The 18,177-nt window shown below is 38.5% G+C and overlaps 1 protein-coding gene across 1 annotated transcript in view; it reads left to right on the forward strand.

Annotated features, from left to right (window-relative positions):
- Positions 1-18,177, forward strand: part of MRPS9 (mitochondrial ribosomal protein S9) — a 50,326-nt gene that overhangs the window by 17,045 nt on the left and 15,104 nt on the right. Inside the window, exon 5 of the mRNA XM_007108367.4 lies at positions 9,776-9,855. Coding sequence (XP_007108429.1) covers positions 9,776-9,855 — 80 coding nt within the window. The remainder of the gene's footprint in view (positions 1-9,775; positions 9,856-18,177) is intronic.

Below are 18,177 nucleotides of genomic sequence, written 5' to 3' on the forward strand. Positions count from 1 at the left end.
GCTAGGCGTTCTGTCATTTTTCTCTACTTCTCTTTACATGATAATTTTTATTTTGAATCTTGTTATAAGAATTTGGATCCTTTAATATATTCTGTCTTTTATATTTTCTGAATTCTCAGATGTGGTTGATAATAAACTATGACATCAATTCAATTAATAGCTTCTGGGAAGATAATAGATGAAGGCTATATTAAAAGTACACATCAAATTTAAAGATGCAGCTCAGTTTTCTAGAAATAAAACTATGCACAAGGCACAGTAACTTACACTTAGTGGCTTTTCTGTAAATGTTTGTAATGATAGTGATTTTTTTCCCCTGTTTTTAGTGGGAAAAAAAAATTACTTTTTTCCCCCCATTTTTCAACCTCTCAGTCTCCTCACTTATGTCTCTCCTCTCTTTGTTCTGTATATCTCTACTAGTTGCATCTCTTGTATATCTGTCCCTCTGAGACTGGTTCTTTCTTTCAGATCATAGCAGCTTCTGAATATTAGAAAGTTGTTACTACTATCAGCTGGAATGTAAAAACTGAAATGTCCATCTGTCCCTGCAAAATGCCTGTGTGTTATTTTGGAAATATGTCAGTGTTGATAGGATTTTCTTACATTTCAGTTAAGTATATGTAACTGTGTTTAAACAGTATGCCTTCAGAATCAACAGAGTACTTTTTGCCATCTACCTACCAATTTTGCTGTACTTTGTAAATAGGACAAATGGATTTTTTTATGTTAAAAAAATCAGTGAACTTTAGATTTGAATAGATTATGGCACTTGTAATGTGCTACCACTTCCCTTATTAAAAGATGGAAGCTTCCAGATTGAGTTAACATAGAAAAGCTGCTCTATTTTTTAAAGTAAGTGATAAAAATATTGGGAAAAACAAAGATATGTACCCGGTTGATGACAGAAGCAAGGAGTAGCACCTCATGCCACAGACAGAATGGGCTCAGGGAGGTCCGGGAGTGGCTCAGCAAGACAAGAATGCTGATCTCTATTGATAAAACCTAATATCCACTAAGTGGATTTGACGCCCATGAACCTTTTTGCACCAGGCATTTAGCATTGAGATGTTTAAAGCAAAAGCTGTTAACTAAGGCTGTAAAGAATTTGAATAACACAGCATGATTTTATAGTGACAGATACAAGTACAAAGAATACATTTTCTATGCGGATGCCAGTGGAATATTAATAGAATATGATGTAATAGGTTGTAGAGAAAACCTAACAAATTATAAAAATAGAAATTTTGTAGATTAGATATTCTGAATTAAAATCGATAGAACCATAAAACTTTTGGGTTAAAGAGAAATCAAAATTGAGATTTTAGACTATTTAGAAGTATATGACAGTTCATATTAAACCCTATGGGATACGGACAGTGTTTTATGCAGAGGCAAACATATATTTATTAGTTATTAAGAAAGACTAGAAATAAATGAACTGTTCAGTATTCAGTTCAAGAAGGCAGAAAGAGAATGAAATGGATGAATGAAGTAAAGATTTTTCAAAGAAGGGGTAGGACGATAAAACCAACTAACTCTTTGAAAAAGCCAGTGAAATTGATCAAATTCTAGCAAGTCTGGTTAATGGAAAAAGAAAACATAAGAGGACAACGTTAATAATTTTACATAATATTCAGAGGATATTTAAAAGTGTAAGATTGTTATGGGTAATTTGATTCTTATTAATCTGAAAAATATCCTAAATAATATAATAACTAGTATTTATTAAAACTTAGAGCAGGCCAGGCACAGTTCTCAGTGCTTTGCATGCATTAACTCATAATCTTCACAGCAGTTTTCATAAGTAGATAATATTGGTTTCCCCATTTTTCAGATGTGTGGGGTAAACTTACCCAGGGCACGTAGCTGGGAACTGGCCGAGGCAGAGGACGTAGGTGGCCCAGGCACTCGTGGATCCAGAGTGTTGCTCAAACCCCACTCACACAGTTTAAAGAAAAACAGAGTTCCCAAAATTGTCTTAATTAGGAAATGCTGTTTAGACTAAAAGCTGGAGAAGAAGTCAAAGGTAATCAAAGACCTAACCAAAGAGGCACACAGCCCAGAAAGTTTTGTCGGTGAGGTCTGTCATACCTTGAAAAAGTTTCTAACTTTTATATTATGTGAACTGCTGCAGAGCAGAAAAAGGATAACATAAACTTCGAAGCTCACTTTAAAGAAACCTACACTCTATTCTTACTAAATTAAATGATAGCAAACCAAATACAGCATTATATTAAGAGAATAGGATCTCTGCCCCCCACACCCCAGGAATAGAAGGGTGGTTTAACATTAGGAATTTATTAATGTAGTCCTCTGTGTTAACTGAGTCAGGGAAAAAATATTTCCGAAGATAAATAAAAAGTTATTTAACAAAATTCAGCATTTATTTTTTGGTAAGAACTCTTAAATTAGAAATAGAAAGAAATTTTCTTAGTTTGAGAAAGACTATCATGAGAAACAGAAACACATCAGATTAAAAAACATATCATTGGGGCTTCCCTGGTGGTGCAGTGGTTGAGAATCTGCCTGCTAACGCAGGGGACACGGGTTCGAGCCCTGGTCTGGGAGGATCCCACATGCTGCAGAGCAACTAGGCCCGTGAGCCACAACTACTGAGCCTGCGCTTCTGGAGCCTGTGCTCCGCAACAAGAGAGGCCGCGATAGTGAGAGGCCCGCGCACCGCGATGAAGAGTGGCCCCCGCTCGCCGCAACTAGAGAAAGCCCTCGCACAGAAACGAAGACCCAACACAGCCAAAAATAAATTAATTAATTAATAAACTCCTACCCCCAACATCTTCAAAAGAAAACACAAACATATCATTGGATTCCTTTACATTAAGTTCAGGAATAAGACAAGTATGCCTACACTTGCCTCTGGTACTCATTGTTATTTTGGAAGTCTTAACCAGTATGATTAAAAAAGGCAAGAAATTAGGAATAAATCACTTAATACGCACAGGTGTTATGAGTGCCCACTTAGAAAGTACAAAACTATAAACTAAAAACTATATAAGCATTACAGTAGAATATCATTATTTGGATATCTGAATACTGGAAACATTCAAACTGTGAATTGTTCTGAAATTTGTTAAAATGATACTCTTTTATAAAAACATGCCAGAGTATAGGTGAAGCTGAAATGCTAGTCATGCAGAGATCCTGTGAGCCTCCTGCCAGCTGATGACAGCATGGTGGCCAAATCCACACAAAGAAATCAGTGTGGCATGGAGTGTACTGATGACCTAAGTAACGTGATGGTCTCCTCGGTTACAAACAAATTGTGATCTTTCTCTGCCTTTATGTATTTTGGTGGACAAGAACCATTTTAAAAACATTGAATTTCAACTACACAAATACATACCTACATACACGCATGCATACTTGTGGTTTTTTAACATTTTCATCTGTGCACTTCTTGTCTTTGTTTTAGTTTTAAGTCTACAATTAGCTTATTAAATGCTGTCCATAACTCCTTTTGCTAAGGTCTCCCTGGTCATCTCTTGGTTGAATGGAGTTCATTTTCTGGTAGATTCTTCAAAAAGGGCTCATAGATATAAATTCCCTGAGTTCTTATGTTTTAAAAATTGTTTTTTTATAGCCTTGATACTTGAAGGACAGCTTGGCTGGAGGGGACAATCTTTGGTTCATACTTTCTTTTCTTGAGTTTCTTGAAAATGCTGCTCCATTGTTGCCTTGCCTTGACTGTAGTTTTTGAGAAGTTTCGTGCTAGTCTAGTTATCTTCCCCCCGGTGATCCTAAGGATTCTTAATCTCAAGCTATCTAGTAGCTTTATGAAAATATGGCATCGAGTTGATTATTGAGAGTTAGATTACAGTGGTGACAATGAGCTCTTTAAATAGGTAGGTTCAAGTCTTTACATCCAGAGATAGTTTTTTTAAAGTTATGAATATTAGTTCTGTTCCACTTTTTGTTTTTGTTCCCTGGGACTCCAATTATATAAATATTATTCCTTCCTTGATTGTCTTCCAAGTCAATCACCATCTCTCTGACTCTTAATTTCTTTATGTCATTTTCATTTTTTTGGTTGTTTCTCTACTTTTTTTTTTAATGTCCTTTATTATGTTTTTAGGCTGTTCTTTTTTGGGTTACTTAAAAGTTCGTCTACATTTCTGATTCTTTTAACTTTTTCTGTTTCTCCCCTGAATTTAATCAAGTTGTTTCATTTCTTTGAGCTTTTTGTCCATTTGTTCTCAGTTTTGAACTTTTGATTCAGAGTGTTCTCCAAAAACTCAAAACGGTTGCTTGAGGGTATTTAATTCAGTTTGGGGTGTTGTATTTCAGTTTCCTTCTGTTCTGCCATTGGTTTTGGTGAGGATGAATTTTCATCAGCGGTACATTTGGATTATTCTCATTTTCTGTTTTAAATTTGTGGCAACCTTAAAGAAAAATTGGTGGAAACATGCTTCTGCATTTCTGTGGACAGAAATTTCCTATTTCTTAATCTACTTAATGGAATATTAAAAAATAGATTGTATCCAGAAGATGACAGAGTTGGGTCAAGACTTAAAAGTACGTTTTGATTTTGGAATTAAGAGATTGAAACTCTAGAATAGAATCAGATAAAGTGGCCAGTTGAAAGATAATCATACAACTATCAATATTTTTAAATAACAAATATTATGCCCTTAAGTCACAAACAAAGAGGACAAAGATCAATAAATTTTCTATTTCAAAATGTAAAACTTCTCCCTGAAAAAAACAAAGATACAGTAAATTTAAAAAATAAACAACAGACTGGAGAAAATTTGAAACACAATAGAGGTCTAATGTCTGGAATAAATTATTGTTAAAATTAACAAGGAAAACAGCCTCATAGAAAAATGGGCAAAAGGGAAAGAAGGTAATTCATAAATGAAGAAAATAAAAGTATCCTGTAAACATTGGAAAATATCAGATCAGAAATAATGTCTGTCAAATAAGGATAAGAGATCATTATCACTCATCAGACTGGAAATTGCGAATAGCCTGTGTCAGCAAAAAATTAGAAACAATTTAAATGTTCATCAGTAGGGTAGCTAGATGAACTGTCGGAGAATCATACTATGGAATAGTATGATACTTACACAAGAAGTAGACCATGTGAATAGGCCTATACCCATTAAAGAAGCTGAATCAATAATTAATAACCTATCGCTTCTCGGCCTTTTGGCTAAGATCAAGTGTAATAATTAATAACCTAGAAGACTTGGGTTTCACCATAGCTTTTTAGATAAAACACCAAAGTCATGATCCATGAAAGAAAGAGTTGATAAGCTGGATTTCATTAAAATTAAAATTATCTGCTCTGTGAAAGACGTGGTCAAGAAATGAAAAGACAAGCCACAGGATGGTAGAAAAATACTTGGAAAAGACATATCTGATAAAGGACTGTTATCCAAAATATACAAAGAACTCTTAGAAGTCAACAATAAGAAAACAACCACCCGATTTAAAAATGAGCCAAAGACTTTAACAGACACATCACCAGAGAACATATGCAGATGAAAAATAAGCATTTGAAAAGATGCTCCATGGAAATACAAATTAAAGCAACAATGAGATACCACTACACACCCATTAGAATGGCCAGAATCCAGAACTCTGACAATAGCAAATGTTGGTCGGGATGCGGAGCAACAGGAGCCCCTATTCCTTACCCATAGGGGTACAGGAGAATGGCACAGACACTCTGGAGGATGGTTGGGTGGTTTCTTACAAAATGAAACCTACTCTTTCCATATGATCCAGCAGTTTGGTATTTGCTTCTTGGCATTTACCCAGGTAAGTTGAAAACTTATGTCCCCGCAAAAACCTGCACGCAGTTGTTTATAGCAGCTTTATTCAGAATTGCCAAAATGAAAGTAACCAAGATGTCCTTCAGTTGGTGAATGGGTAATTAAACTGTGGTCCATCCAGACAATGGAGTATTGTTGAGCACTAAAGAGAAGGGTGCTATCACACCCTGAAAGGCATGGAGGAAACGTAAATGCATATTACTAAGTGAAGGAAGCCAAGCTGAAAAGGCTACACACTGCATGATCCCAATTCTGTGACAGTCTGGAAAAGGCAGAACTATGGAACCGGTGTAAAGGTCAGTGGTTGCCAGGGGTCGTGGGGGAGGGAGGAAGGAGTAGGCAGAGCTCAGGCTTTTTAGAGCAGTGGATAAACGTTATTATACCTCTGTACAAACATACAGTGCCCACAGGAGTGAGCCCTAATGTAAACTGTGGACTTTGGGTGATTATGATGTGTCGGTGTAGGTTCTTCTGGTGGGGATGTTGATAGTGGGGGTGGTAGAGGTATGTGGGAAATCTCTGCACCTTCCTCTCAGTTTTGCTGTGAACCTAAAACTGCTCTAAAAAAAAAATAAAATCTATTTTAAAAAAAGTGTGTTGTGTAATTGAAGTTGGTTTTATGGAAAACAGATAACTGAGGGGACAGTATCAAGAGCAACAGAAACTAAAATGCAAATGAAACTCCAAAAGTATGTAAGGGATTTATATAGAAAATTGTAAAACTTAAAGATCATAAGTGTTAATCTGAATAACTGGAAAAAAGATTTCACTTTCATGTAAGGAAAGATAATATTGCAGAGTTGCTACTTTAAAAATTATTAATAAATTTAATATAATTTCGAAGTCCTGGTAGGACTTTTGGAAAAAACTTTCAAGGTTTATTTTGAAAGAGTAAATGTACAAGAAGCAGCGAGAAATTTTTAAAAGAAATAAGAGTAATGAAGGAAGTTACCCTACCAAGTATCAAAATGCAGCAAAAAACTGATTTTAATTAAATGGTGGTAATGGTGCAAACAGACAGACTAGTGGACCAGATTATTCACAATCAGCATATGTTTGTTTTTGCCATATTTTGTGAATTCTAAGACACAGTTTTTCAAATTTTAACACCAAACAGGATTCATTTTACAATTGATGTAAACTATATTGCATACCATTTGCTTTTTTTCTTTCTTTCTTTGTATAAGATATGTGATGGAGTATCTTAAAATCCGTGACGTCTTAGATTGAATGAAATTATATATACACACACGTATATAGACACACACGTAAATGCGTATTATAAAATCATGTACACACATATTCACACACGTGGAATGAGACCCAACTCCAACTCAGGCTTTTTAGAGCAGTGGATAAACGTTATTATACCTCTGTACAAACATACAGTGCCCACAGGAGTGAGCCCTAATGTAAACTGTGGACTTTGGGTGATTATGATGTGTCGGTGTAGGTTCTTCTGGTGGGGATGTTGATAGTGGGGGTGGTAGAGGTATGTGGGAAATCTCTGCACCTTCCTCTCAGTTTTGCTGTGAACCTAAAACTGCTCTAAAAAAAAAATAAAATCTATTTTAAAAAAAGTGTGTTGTGTAATTGAAGTTGGTTTTATGGAAAACAGATAACTGAGGGGACAGTATCAAGAGCAACAGAAACTAAAATGCAAATGAAACTCCAAAAGTATGTAAGGGATTTATATAGAAAATTGTAAAACTTAAAGATCATAAGTGTTAATCTGAATAGCTGGAAAAAAGATTTCACTTTCATGTAAGGAAAGATAATATTGCAGAGTTGCTACTTTAAAAATTATTAATAAATTTAATATAATTTCGAAGTCCTGGTAGGACTTTTGGAAAAAACTTTCAAGGTTTATTTTGAAAGAGTAAATGTACAAGAAGCAGCGAGAAATTTTTAAAAGAAATAAGAGTAATGAAGGAAGTTACCCTACCAAGTATCAAAATGCAGCAAAAAACTGATTTTAATTAAATGGTGGTAATGGTGCAAACAGACAGACTAGTGGACCAGATTATTCACAATCAGCATATGTTTGTTTTTGCCATATTTTGTGAATTCTAAGACACAGTTTTTCAAATTTTAACACCAAACAGGATTCATTTTACAATTGATGTAAACTATATTGCATACCATTTGCTTTTTTTCTTTCTTTCTTTGTATAAGATATGTGATGGAGTATCTTAAAATCCGTGACGTCTTAGATTGAATGAAATTATATATACACACACGTATATAGACACACACGTAAATGCGTATTATAAAATCATGTACACACATATTCACACACGTGGAATGAGACCCAACTCCAAAATCCCTCCAGACTTTTCAGGAGAGTCTTATCTGCAACTATGATATTATTTGTCTTTCTTGATCGCTCTCTGACTACTTTCACAATATACTGAAAATTGCATAGTAGAGTTATAAACACTGGAAAATATACAGGATTTCATGAAGTCTTTGAAAGTGGTGTTGGAGAACCATTTAATTCGTCCGTAAGCCATTGGCGAATAAGAATGTGTTTTTATTTCTCAAGCCAAGCACTGTATCTAGACATTCTTCACCGTTTGTTAATGAAATTTTGGTCTTCATTTTAAATGTATGCACTAAAAGTGTTCTGTGTGTAATCCAGTTACCCCAGAAGAGGAAGATACCCTACATATTGTACAGGTGATGTTTTAAAAGAAAAGACTGTATTATTCAAAAAACTGTAATGGAATAATGACTCTCTTTGTTGGACAAAATAATGCGTGTTTTGGATTTCTGCCTCACAGACATAAATTTCAGATTGATTAAATTTCTGGTCAGGAAAACGTACAAAAATTCCAGAAGCAAATATGGGAAAATAGTTTTTAGAAAGCCCAAAGTCTTAAAGCAGGTTTTCCCAATGGGGGTGATATTGCCCCCAAGGGGGTGTAAATTGGTTCACAGGAGGTGAAAAAATTTTAGCTATTACAATGTTTGTGGCCCTCCAGAGGGCCACAGTATACATCAGCGGATGTGCAGTGTATCTGCGGTATTAAGATTTCATGGGGAGGCAGGCAATTAGGGAGAAAAGTGTCTGAAAAGGTGCCTTAGTAGGAATGATAATGAAAAAGCAGTTGAGAAGCACTGGCCATAGAGGAAAAGTGACAGAGTCTACTGTACACATACACTTTAAACGTCTTGATTATGAAAGATGCCACCAACAAAATTTAAAGGCAAGTGACAGACTGGGAGAAAAGAGTTTACAACTCATGTAATAGAGGAGCGTAGTCTTCGTGTTTGGAGTTCTCGCACATCGTTAACAGAGAAACAGCTCAGTACAGATACGGGAAAGGGACATGGGGTTGGTGTTGGCTTTATTTACTGCAGCAGCTCCGTTTCCCGGTTTGTTGGGTGGTTATTAGATGTGAACGACCATCTGTATTTCAGAAGGAATTACACATAACATCTTTGTGGGACCCCTTCTGTTTTAAACGTTTCAGACTCTCGGAGGTGTCTCACCACAGAGTTGAAACATAACTGGGCATGGAAAAATCCATTTTGTTTTTTTCTTTCTTATAGTATTCCTGTCTCTAATTTCCTAACTGTATTACATAATTGACTTTATCAGTTTTCCTTTTTAAGAATATGGAAGTGTGTTGTATTTACAGCCAAACATAAATTTTTTTGTTCTAGCAAGATGACTTTGGTATTTTGTGTGTTTATTTAAAACATATTACACAAATTCTCATGGTGAAATATTTAGGAATGTTTTATCAAATATAAACGTTGCTTTGTATTAATGGGTATGAAATATTAAATATCCTAAATATTTACATGTTAAACCTGCCAAACTAAATTCTAAATACTAATGCTATTTTGTTATTTTAAAAGTTAATCCGAATTAAAAATGTGTCTTATTGCAGAATTATGAATTGCAATTAAATATAAGCTATTTGGCCTCTGTATATTTTTATTTTTATTTGTTTTCATTTGGTTTTTATTAGCAATCCAGTGGGGAGAAGATGGCCGCCCATTTCATTTTCTCTTTTATACTGGCAAACAGTCATATTATTCGTTAATGCACGTAAGTATATTACATTTATGGTAAATCATATGAATTGTTAGCTAAGTAACTAATGATAGCAGAGGTTTCCCTCAGCTTTAGAATTTACCCAGTGTGTTTCATAATGGACAAAAAATAAGACTTCCAGAGACAAGACAGTATGTTGAAAGGCTTTATATTTTATTAATTCATTTTTGCTGACGGTAAGCATTAGAGAATATATGTCAGAATGGTTTGTCCTTAAAATGCTTTTACTTCCAAACTGAGGTCATATTGGGAGATAGATGCTCAGCTCAGTATCAGTGCGTGGGTGTGCGTCAAGGCGGGACCTGAATCAGGAAAGGGGCTGTCAGGGTGATGGGGCGCTCACCTTGGGGGAGAGGCAAGTCCTTCTCTCTACCCTTTAGTTATTCCTATACGATTTTTGCTTTTCATAGGTCAGTGTAGTGTATGAGTCTAGAATTTGGGCTCAGAAGGCCTAGGAAGTGATTTTATTACTCGCTGCCTTCCAGCTGCATTTGCATGTACTGGGAACAGGTCTGGCTTTCTTTCAGAGCCGTGAGTTGGTTGATGGTATGCACATCGGGGAGCTCCCTGCAGTTACTGTGACAAAAGGCCGGATGCTGATACCCAGCTTTCAACCGCAGAACCCACTTTATTTTTAGAACGTGGTGTCAAGGTTTATTTTATTCATACATGAGCTTTACAAGTTACAGAAGTTGTCCCTGGGCCTCCCCACCCACAGTCAGCTCTCGGTGGCTTGGCTCGCACGCACGCGTGTGCTTGGTGGAGCTGGCTGGTGTGTGTTTGTGCTCCGCAGACCCAAAGGACAAAGTCCCCCCTTGTCAGGGACATTTATTTCTCGGGGAAAAAAAAGAAAACCTTCTTTTCACTTTTTGTTGACCTTGGGCAAATGAGCTTCTTGCCCTGGCAGAAATGAAATGAATGATGGATGCGGAGAGTGTCTTTGCTGAGTAATGGAGCTGGGCTTCTGCTCTCCGCCCAGGCTCTGCGCACAGCCCGAGGCTGCCCAGGGACCCCTGCTGCTCATTTAAATAGGTATGTCAAAGCTGCCTCACGACGCCGCTGGTTTGATCTGTGGTAATATTTGTGAAGGTTCCATATGGACTCGAGCCCCCTGCAGTGCTGAGAAATAATGTACAACGCTTCATGGTGCAGACGCAGATTTCCCCTGAAAAGGGATGCAGCGCTGCGTTTTAGCTGTCGGAGGGGATGATGGAGCTGGCACACTAGGCCTGTCAACTTGTTACACGGATGGGTTGCACGCAGCGAAGCTGTGGAAAATCTGTGCCTTTTAACTTTTCTACTTAATCACGGTTGTAGCGTTGCCTTTAGACTGTATGCTACATTAATTCTCTTCCCGCCTTCTGCCCTTCATCCCAAGTTTCACGGAAGAAAGTGAAGCATGCGGGTCTTGTAGAGGAGCCTTATCAAACAGCTGTCATCTGACAAGCCATTTGCATTTGTTTGGGCTGAAACTGAGCAACCCAAGGGCAAGATATTTTGTTGCATTCCATCATAATGAAGAAATTACACATTGTGTAAGAGGCCTGACTTTATTTATGAGTTTTTAAAGGGATTGCTCAAGAAATTGGTCGGTTTCTCAGTGGATAAAATACTACCCCACTCTCGACTAGAATGTCAAATTACATCCAGTTTATAAAGTCTTCCTTTTTGCGTCATATAGTTGCCTTGCGTATAGGAGAGTTCTTTGGGCTCCTATGTGTTAGTTAAATTCAGTAATTTAGGTTTGTCCATTTGTTGCGTAGTTTGACCCCCAAACACTATGGGTTTGGTATTTGTTGTTCATCAGAACAGTTTACACATGTAAGTGACAGATACTTTGGTTTAACTTGAGCATGTTAATTCAGGTAATTAATAAACCCTTGTATTTTCAAAAATGCATCTTACGGAACTTTAAAGTAATTACATGTATGGAAAAAGGATAAATGTTTTCCTAAATATATACCAATCACTTGAGCCTCATGTACGGCAGATGTTATTACTCGCAGCTGTGGCCATTGCCTGGCTGATGCAGTGAGCGTCGTGCTAGGTGCTGTTTGTTACTCTGAAATAGTATGTGACTGAATATTCACCGCTGAGCTCACAGAGTGGTTTCGTAGTGAATCAGGGATCGCATGTAAAGTAAGACGGTAAAACTTGAAACTGCCCCACATGTTGGCTCCCTCCTTTGTTCTGCCCTCTCTTAGTGCAGGGAGGGGTCCGTTCCATTCTGTGGGAGGGTGATCCCCCCGCCGCCATCCCACTGCAGCAAGGGAACCAGCCCCGCAAAGACTGTGGCGGGTGGGCGGGAGGTGAATCATTATTGCTACCGTTTCTTTCTGTGGATACAGTTTCTTCCCATGTGACAGGGTGAAAGACACGAAGGCAAACTCTGTTTTCCGTGTCCTGGACCGGCTATGATTGTGTGAGCTGTGGCCGTCACGGCCATGCTTTTTGTCAGAAAAGCACAGCTCTAAGCATGTTGGCAGTTCTGCCCGGAGGTCTTTGTGATGTCCCTTAACCTTTTTTATCTTCGGTAATAACATCAAAGCTGCTTTTTAGTATTTGGTCACTGCTTGCATGTTAAAGTTGTATATTACATTGTAGCAGCGAATAAAAGATGGGCCTGATGCAGCTTCCATTTAAGGGTAATGTGTAATGCTTAAGTGAACACTGTTTCCAGTTAACCCATAGTTAGTCCATCCAGTTTTTTTTGTGGAGAAGTAGGGAGGATTTTGAGGGAAGAGGAGGATGAGAAGAAAGAAGTGGTTCATTGTTGCCGCCCAGAAATGAAGCTGTTGGGAAAGCAGGCGCAAGGTGACGGGAAACTTGCCGACCCACGGGGGCTGGGGTCCCAGACTCTGTGAGTGTGTTACACTCTAAGGGCTCATCGTCAGCTTGGCTGGGATCCCCACCTTCCTGTGGCCACAACCATACACCTGTCTTCAGGCTCCTGGGAAGGTCAATAAAAAACATTTATTTTACAAAATAGTGAATAGGGTGTACATATGTAATGAATGAAGTATGAAACAGTACTAACAAGTAAATTCTGAAACAGTGAAAGGTAGTTTAAGAAGAAATAAGGGCTGTACGGAGTTTCTCAAAGGATCGTTGAGGACTGAGGGGGCTCTGGGCTGGATGGCCCTGCTCATCCGTCTTTTTTACCCCAAATGGATGACTTTCCATCTCCTTAACAGCCACGTAACCAGTGGAACTTGTGTACTTCTCAGACATGATATAGAGTTTCAGCGTAGCGTTTCAGGAGCAGAAAGAAGAAAGAGAGAGTAAAAGGAGTTTCCAGAAACAACTGAACCGAAACGTAAAGGAGAGGGAAGGCTTTTTAGAGGATGTGTGCGTCTGAAGTGGAGCAGGTGCTGCACCAGAGAAGAGCTGAGCTGCGTGTCCGGGGGTTGGGGGGGGAACCTGCCTGCGCACCTAAGGGGTAGGCCGATGGCTGTGCCCTTGGGTCCAGCTGCCCCAGGCACCCCTGCCCGCCACAGCTGGAGCTGCCCAGGCGACTGGGCGGGGCGGGCAGGCAGAGGGGCTGCGTTCATGAACGGGCGGTCACAACCTGGGCAGTGGTGCAGGTCCTTTAATCCTAAGACAAATGTTAATTCCCGTTCACTCCTCCTGTCAACACCTAGGTTTCTGAATATCTTGAAACTCACTCACTAAAAGTGAGTTGAAAATTGTTTTAAACTCATTGTGGGCGGTGATTATTTGACTCTGAAGTGGGAATCCTTTTGTAAAATATGATGCATTAAGACAGGGCATGGCTGTAATATAGACTTTCCCAAAGTGCTTTTTGAGGAACCCTGGTTATAAAAGCTTCAAGACAGGGTCTCTGAAATTAAGCTCGTTTGGGAATGCTGCATATTGTATACAGCACTAGGAAACTAATAAGGAGACACTTAGCGTGATAAAAGCTCCATGGCGCCCTTCAGTAGAGAAACACTGCTGCTCAAATGTGTTGGATCACGGAACTGTTTCTGCCCAAAACACCTTTTAACGTTCCGTGAAACCAGAGCTTGGAAAAAGCTGTATAAAACATTGGAAACACTGTAAGTTGTCAGAAACATTAAGCATCTATTGCCATTTTACGTCGGCTCACCTACACCAACGTTTAAGATAAGGTTCTGCATGTCTAAAAACTATACTGGGAATTTAGCATCTTACAGAAACCTCATTTATATTTTAGGACTAGTTTTACAGTAAACGGAGTATTTTCAGAGTGTTTCTATAAATTGAAGGAATTATCTGGCCACAGATGAAATTTTTACCCTAAAAAGTATAAAATTAAGGAATAAGATCATTATGTACTTAAACTATTCTGCTGAATTGGGGGGAAAAGTTTAAAATATGAAAAAGTACGAAGTAATTCTAATCCTAATAATGTGTGTATAAACAGGATTCATTTGCCTGGCTTATTTAGAAATTCTCCAGTTTATTTTAAGCGACTTAAACCTTCTGTGTTCACACAGTAGCCCAGGGAGGGGTCTGAGGCCTCAGTATATGGAGGTTCCAGAGTCAACAAGCAAAAGTTCCGGAGGCTTAGTATCACAGAATTCTATGCATCCTCCTTGTCACTGGGTGGTGAATACTGAAAACTTTTGAAGCAGTGCTCTTTAAAAATGGAATTAAAGTAGTGACCCTTCCCACAGTGAGGTATTACGAAATAACTACTTTACGACTGTGTAAAGTGCTTCTTTTTGGAAAGCTACAGACCAGGGGCTTCCCTGGTGGCGCAGTGGTTGAGAGTCCGCCTGCCGATGCGGGGGACACGGGTTCGTGCTCCGGTCCGGGGAGATCCCACGTGCCGCGGAGCGGCTGGGCCCGTGAGCCATGGCCGCTGAGCCTGCATGTCCGGAGCCTGTGCTCCGCGACGGGAGAGGCCGCGACAGTGAGAGGCCCACGTACTGCCAAAAAAAAAAAAAGAAAGCTACAGACCAGTGCTGACATGTGTCTGTGTGCTGTTTTAAGTTCTTTCTTGACAGCAGGAGTTAATTCAGTAACGAATTCAGCAACAAACTGCTGTTTGTTCTAGATACTCTAGAAGTATCTTTAATATACATTTTCCTCATATTGATATATGAATAATTACCATTGTGTATCTTGTATGTTCTAAGTGTAACATTTGGGAAAATTAATTTTTAAAAACTGATTCAACTTATTGCCTCTGTTGATTTTAATCAGATTATTTCTTTTATAATGGTAGAATTGTTTTTATAATACATGATGGAGCTTTCAGTAGTAAAAATATATGGTATCTGAGTCACAAGCACTTCTATGTAACTACTCCCGGGTGCGTACTTTCCCAGAGTACTTGTCTAACATGACCTATGTGTGAGATTATTTCCTTTTTTTATGTTGAGTAGCATTACACGAAGTATACGCTGTATAGCATAATGTATTTACAAAGTGATAGCTAGGGTCCACCATAGAAGTATGTCACTTGGAGCTTCAGATAAATAGCATGATAAAAACCATGATAAATGAATTATATGTATATATATTCCAGTTGGTTTTGTATATGCCAGTAGCCAAAAAATTGAGAAGATTGTTATTTAGGAAATTTATTTTCTGTGATTTTCTTTTTTAAACAAACACATATTTTAAATCGCTTACTTTTCTGTATTGAACTAGTATGTAAGATGATAATTATTGTTAGTTATTATATATTTTGTATATCAAAATACAGTTGACTTTTTCTATACCACCCTCCTAAGAAATGTTGTTTGTTTACCCTTCCTAAAATTGGAATTTCAACATGGTTAGCACAACCAGGACAGAGTTTGGTAGACTAACAATGATACTGCTTATGCTCTTGGAGGAGTTTAGTTAAAGCGTTTCTTGTCTGCACCCTGAGCATCTGGTATTTCCAAATTAGGCACCTTCTAAATTCAAGTCATACATTATGGAAATCTGATGACATGAGGGGTGGATAGGCTTGCTTTGATTTTATGAAATATTAATCATAGCTGTGATTAATGATTCAGCATTTCACATCTGGGTTATTCCTGTCATATTTGAAAATTATACTGTTAAATACATTATATAAACTTAGTGTAGGTGGGGTCATGCTAATTCTCTAGGGTCCCTTAAAAATTCAGTGGAAATTTAACAATATACCAGAAGCTAGCACTGATAATCTGTGATGTTGACAGTTCCTGGCATATTTTATACCCTCAAGGATATTTTGATGTAAATTAGTGCACCTCTCTTCAGGGAGTTGAAGCTATAGAATGTACTTCCCAGAGGACTGTTGTCTCTGACTAACCAAGATAGAATCTCAGGAGTGGTTTTATTATCTAGAAAAGAAAGAAAAATAGAAATAGTGCACCAGTAAAACTGTTTCGATTATTTGACTCCTGAATGCCATGCCTCACCCCTGTATCATTTCTTGACCACTACTGTAAGCCAGGCAGTATGCTAAGTACTTTCCATATATTTTCCTATTTAAAGAAGTATATGAGGGGGCTTAAAGAGCATTATTTAACTTGATGGATTACAACCATCAAAGCATGTGCCATAAATGAATAGAACTTACCATGTTCGAAATTTGACGTGTACTCTTCATGGATGCTTTTCTCATATTCCACGTTTTTTCTGGTGATTTTACTTAACACTATTTATACATTATTATAGAGCTAAATATAACGCTGGAAGGTAGGAGCAGAGTGCAAGAAAGTTTTAAGAAAAATTTGGACTTAAAAATTGCTCAGAATCACTGGGAAATGATGACAAATTTAGCACCCCAGATTTTGACTTGAAACTTAACCTGTGAAGCAGATCGATTATTTTTGTTTTAGTTGCCTTGGCTCTTCCAGAAAATTAAATAGGCCCTTATAACCAGGTAGGGTGTCTTACTACCGTTGTTGGTATTCTCTTGGATTCATATTTTTAAGGTCGATTTGAGAGATACATCTCTGACTAAGGACTCTCAGAATCTCAGGGCTCTGGAGCAGCCCGGCGTGGAGACGTGGAGACTGATGCCATCCTGCTCCCACAGACCCCCGGCTGGAGCAGAGGCTTCTGGGGGCGGGGGCGGGGCGGGCAGTGAACGTGCACAGCGAGATGCTGCTTGCACACGTCTGTCCCCTCCGTACAAGGCGGGGAGGATTCATTTTGTGGGGTTTTTTATTTTACCTGTTCAGAGCACTTCAGAATTGCTTTCTCGAAATAGGTACCTAGAAATTTTTCTGATACACTATTCAGCTGGGCTTACAACTCACTATCTTAGCCTTCAAATATGAATTTCAGGTACCCTAACTACAGTCAAATGCGGCTTACCAATTCTCGAGAGACAAACTGTATGGTTTTAAGTTGCACAGCAGGGACACGTTCTGTATGTGGATGGCTCCTATTCTTGCTTTCTTTAGAGTGGGCAGTTTGTCTTGAATTGTCAGATACATTTTTCTGCTGCGACGGGTGATGGATTTATACTTTGAGGATAGTTGTAGAGATGGTTAATCTGTACTCTAAAATTGAATTAACCCCGTTTGTCCCCAGAGTTCCAGTGTTTAGATCCAAACTTCAGGGTGCGTTACTTGGGGGCATCGTTCAAACAGATCACTGGGACCCCCTCCCAAGAGGTTCCTCTTGGGAAAGTCTGGGTTGGGGCCTGAGAATTTACATTTCTAACCTAGTGCTTGGCCTAGATGCTGCTGCTGTCTGCTTCTGCTGGGAACTTAGCTTTAGAATCGCTGAACTCTTGATAGTGATAGTTTCACTCTGTCGGAGAGGCCCGGCCCAGTTTTACTGTTTCTAAGTGCTGCTGCTTTTCTTATTCTTCTCTAAGTTATCAATCCTACTCCCCTTACTGAAAACAAACAAAACAAAATAAAACACACTCTTACGAGTCTCCCAGCCTCAGGAAATGAACTTATCCTTTTCTCACCAAGACGTCCTGGCCCATGGAGCATAATCTCGGCTTTTCTCATCTATAGTTATGAAACTCAAAGGCTCAGTCTTTACATCCTTTTTCCTCCCTCCCTCCCTCCCTCCCTCCCTCCCTTCCTACATTCTTTTTCCCCTTGAGAGAAATGGATTCCTGAAAAGAGGTTGCAGAATGAAGATAATAAAATGCAAGCACTGGTAAATACAAAGGGAGTAGCAGGGGGGCACTGTATTCTTAGAGCAGACTCTGTATCAGCAGCATTTTGATATAATACGATGCTCTAATCAGCGCCCACAAGAGGTTGTCCCCAAACCTGGAAATTATGAAGACTGTTTTAAATATGGATAGACATCTCTATGAATAACAAGTTGTGTCTTCTGAGATTAGCTGATGGTATTGGACGGTGTCATGATTAAGGAAGA

The sequence above is a fragment of the Physeter macrocephalus genome, chromosome 12 (assembly GCF_002837175.3).
Source record: "Physeter macrocephalus isolate SW-GA chromosome 12, ASM283717v5, whole genome shotgun sequence".
Lineage (NCBI taxonomy): Eukaryota > Metazoa > Chordata > Mammalia > Artiodactyla > Physeteridae > Physeter > Physeter macrocephalus.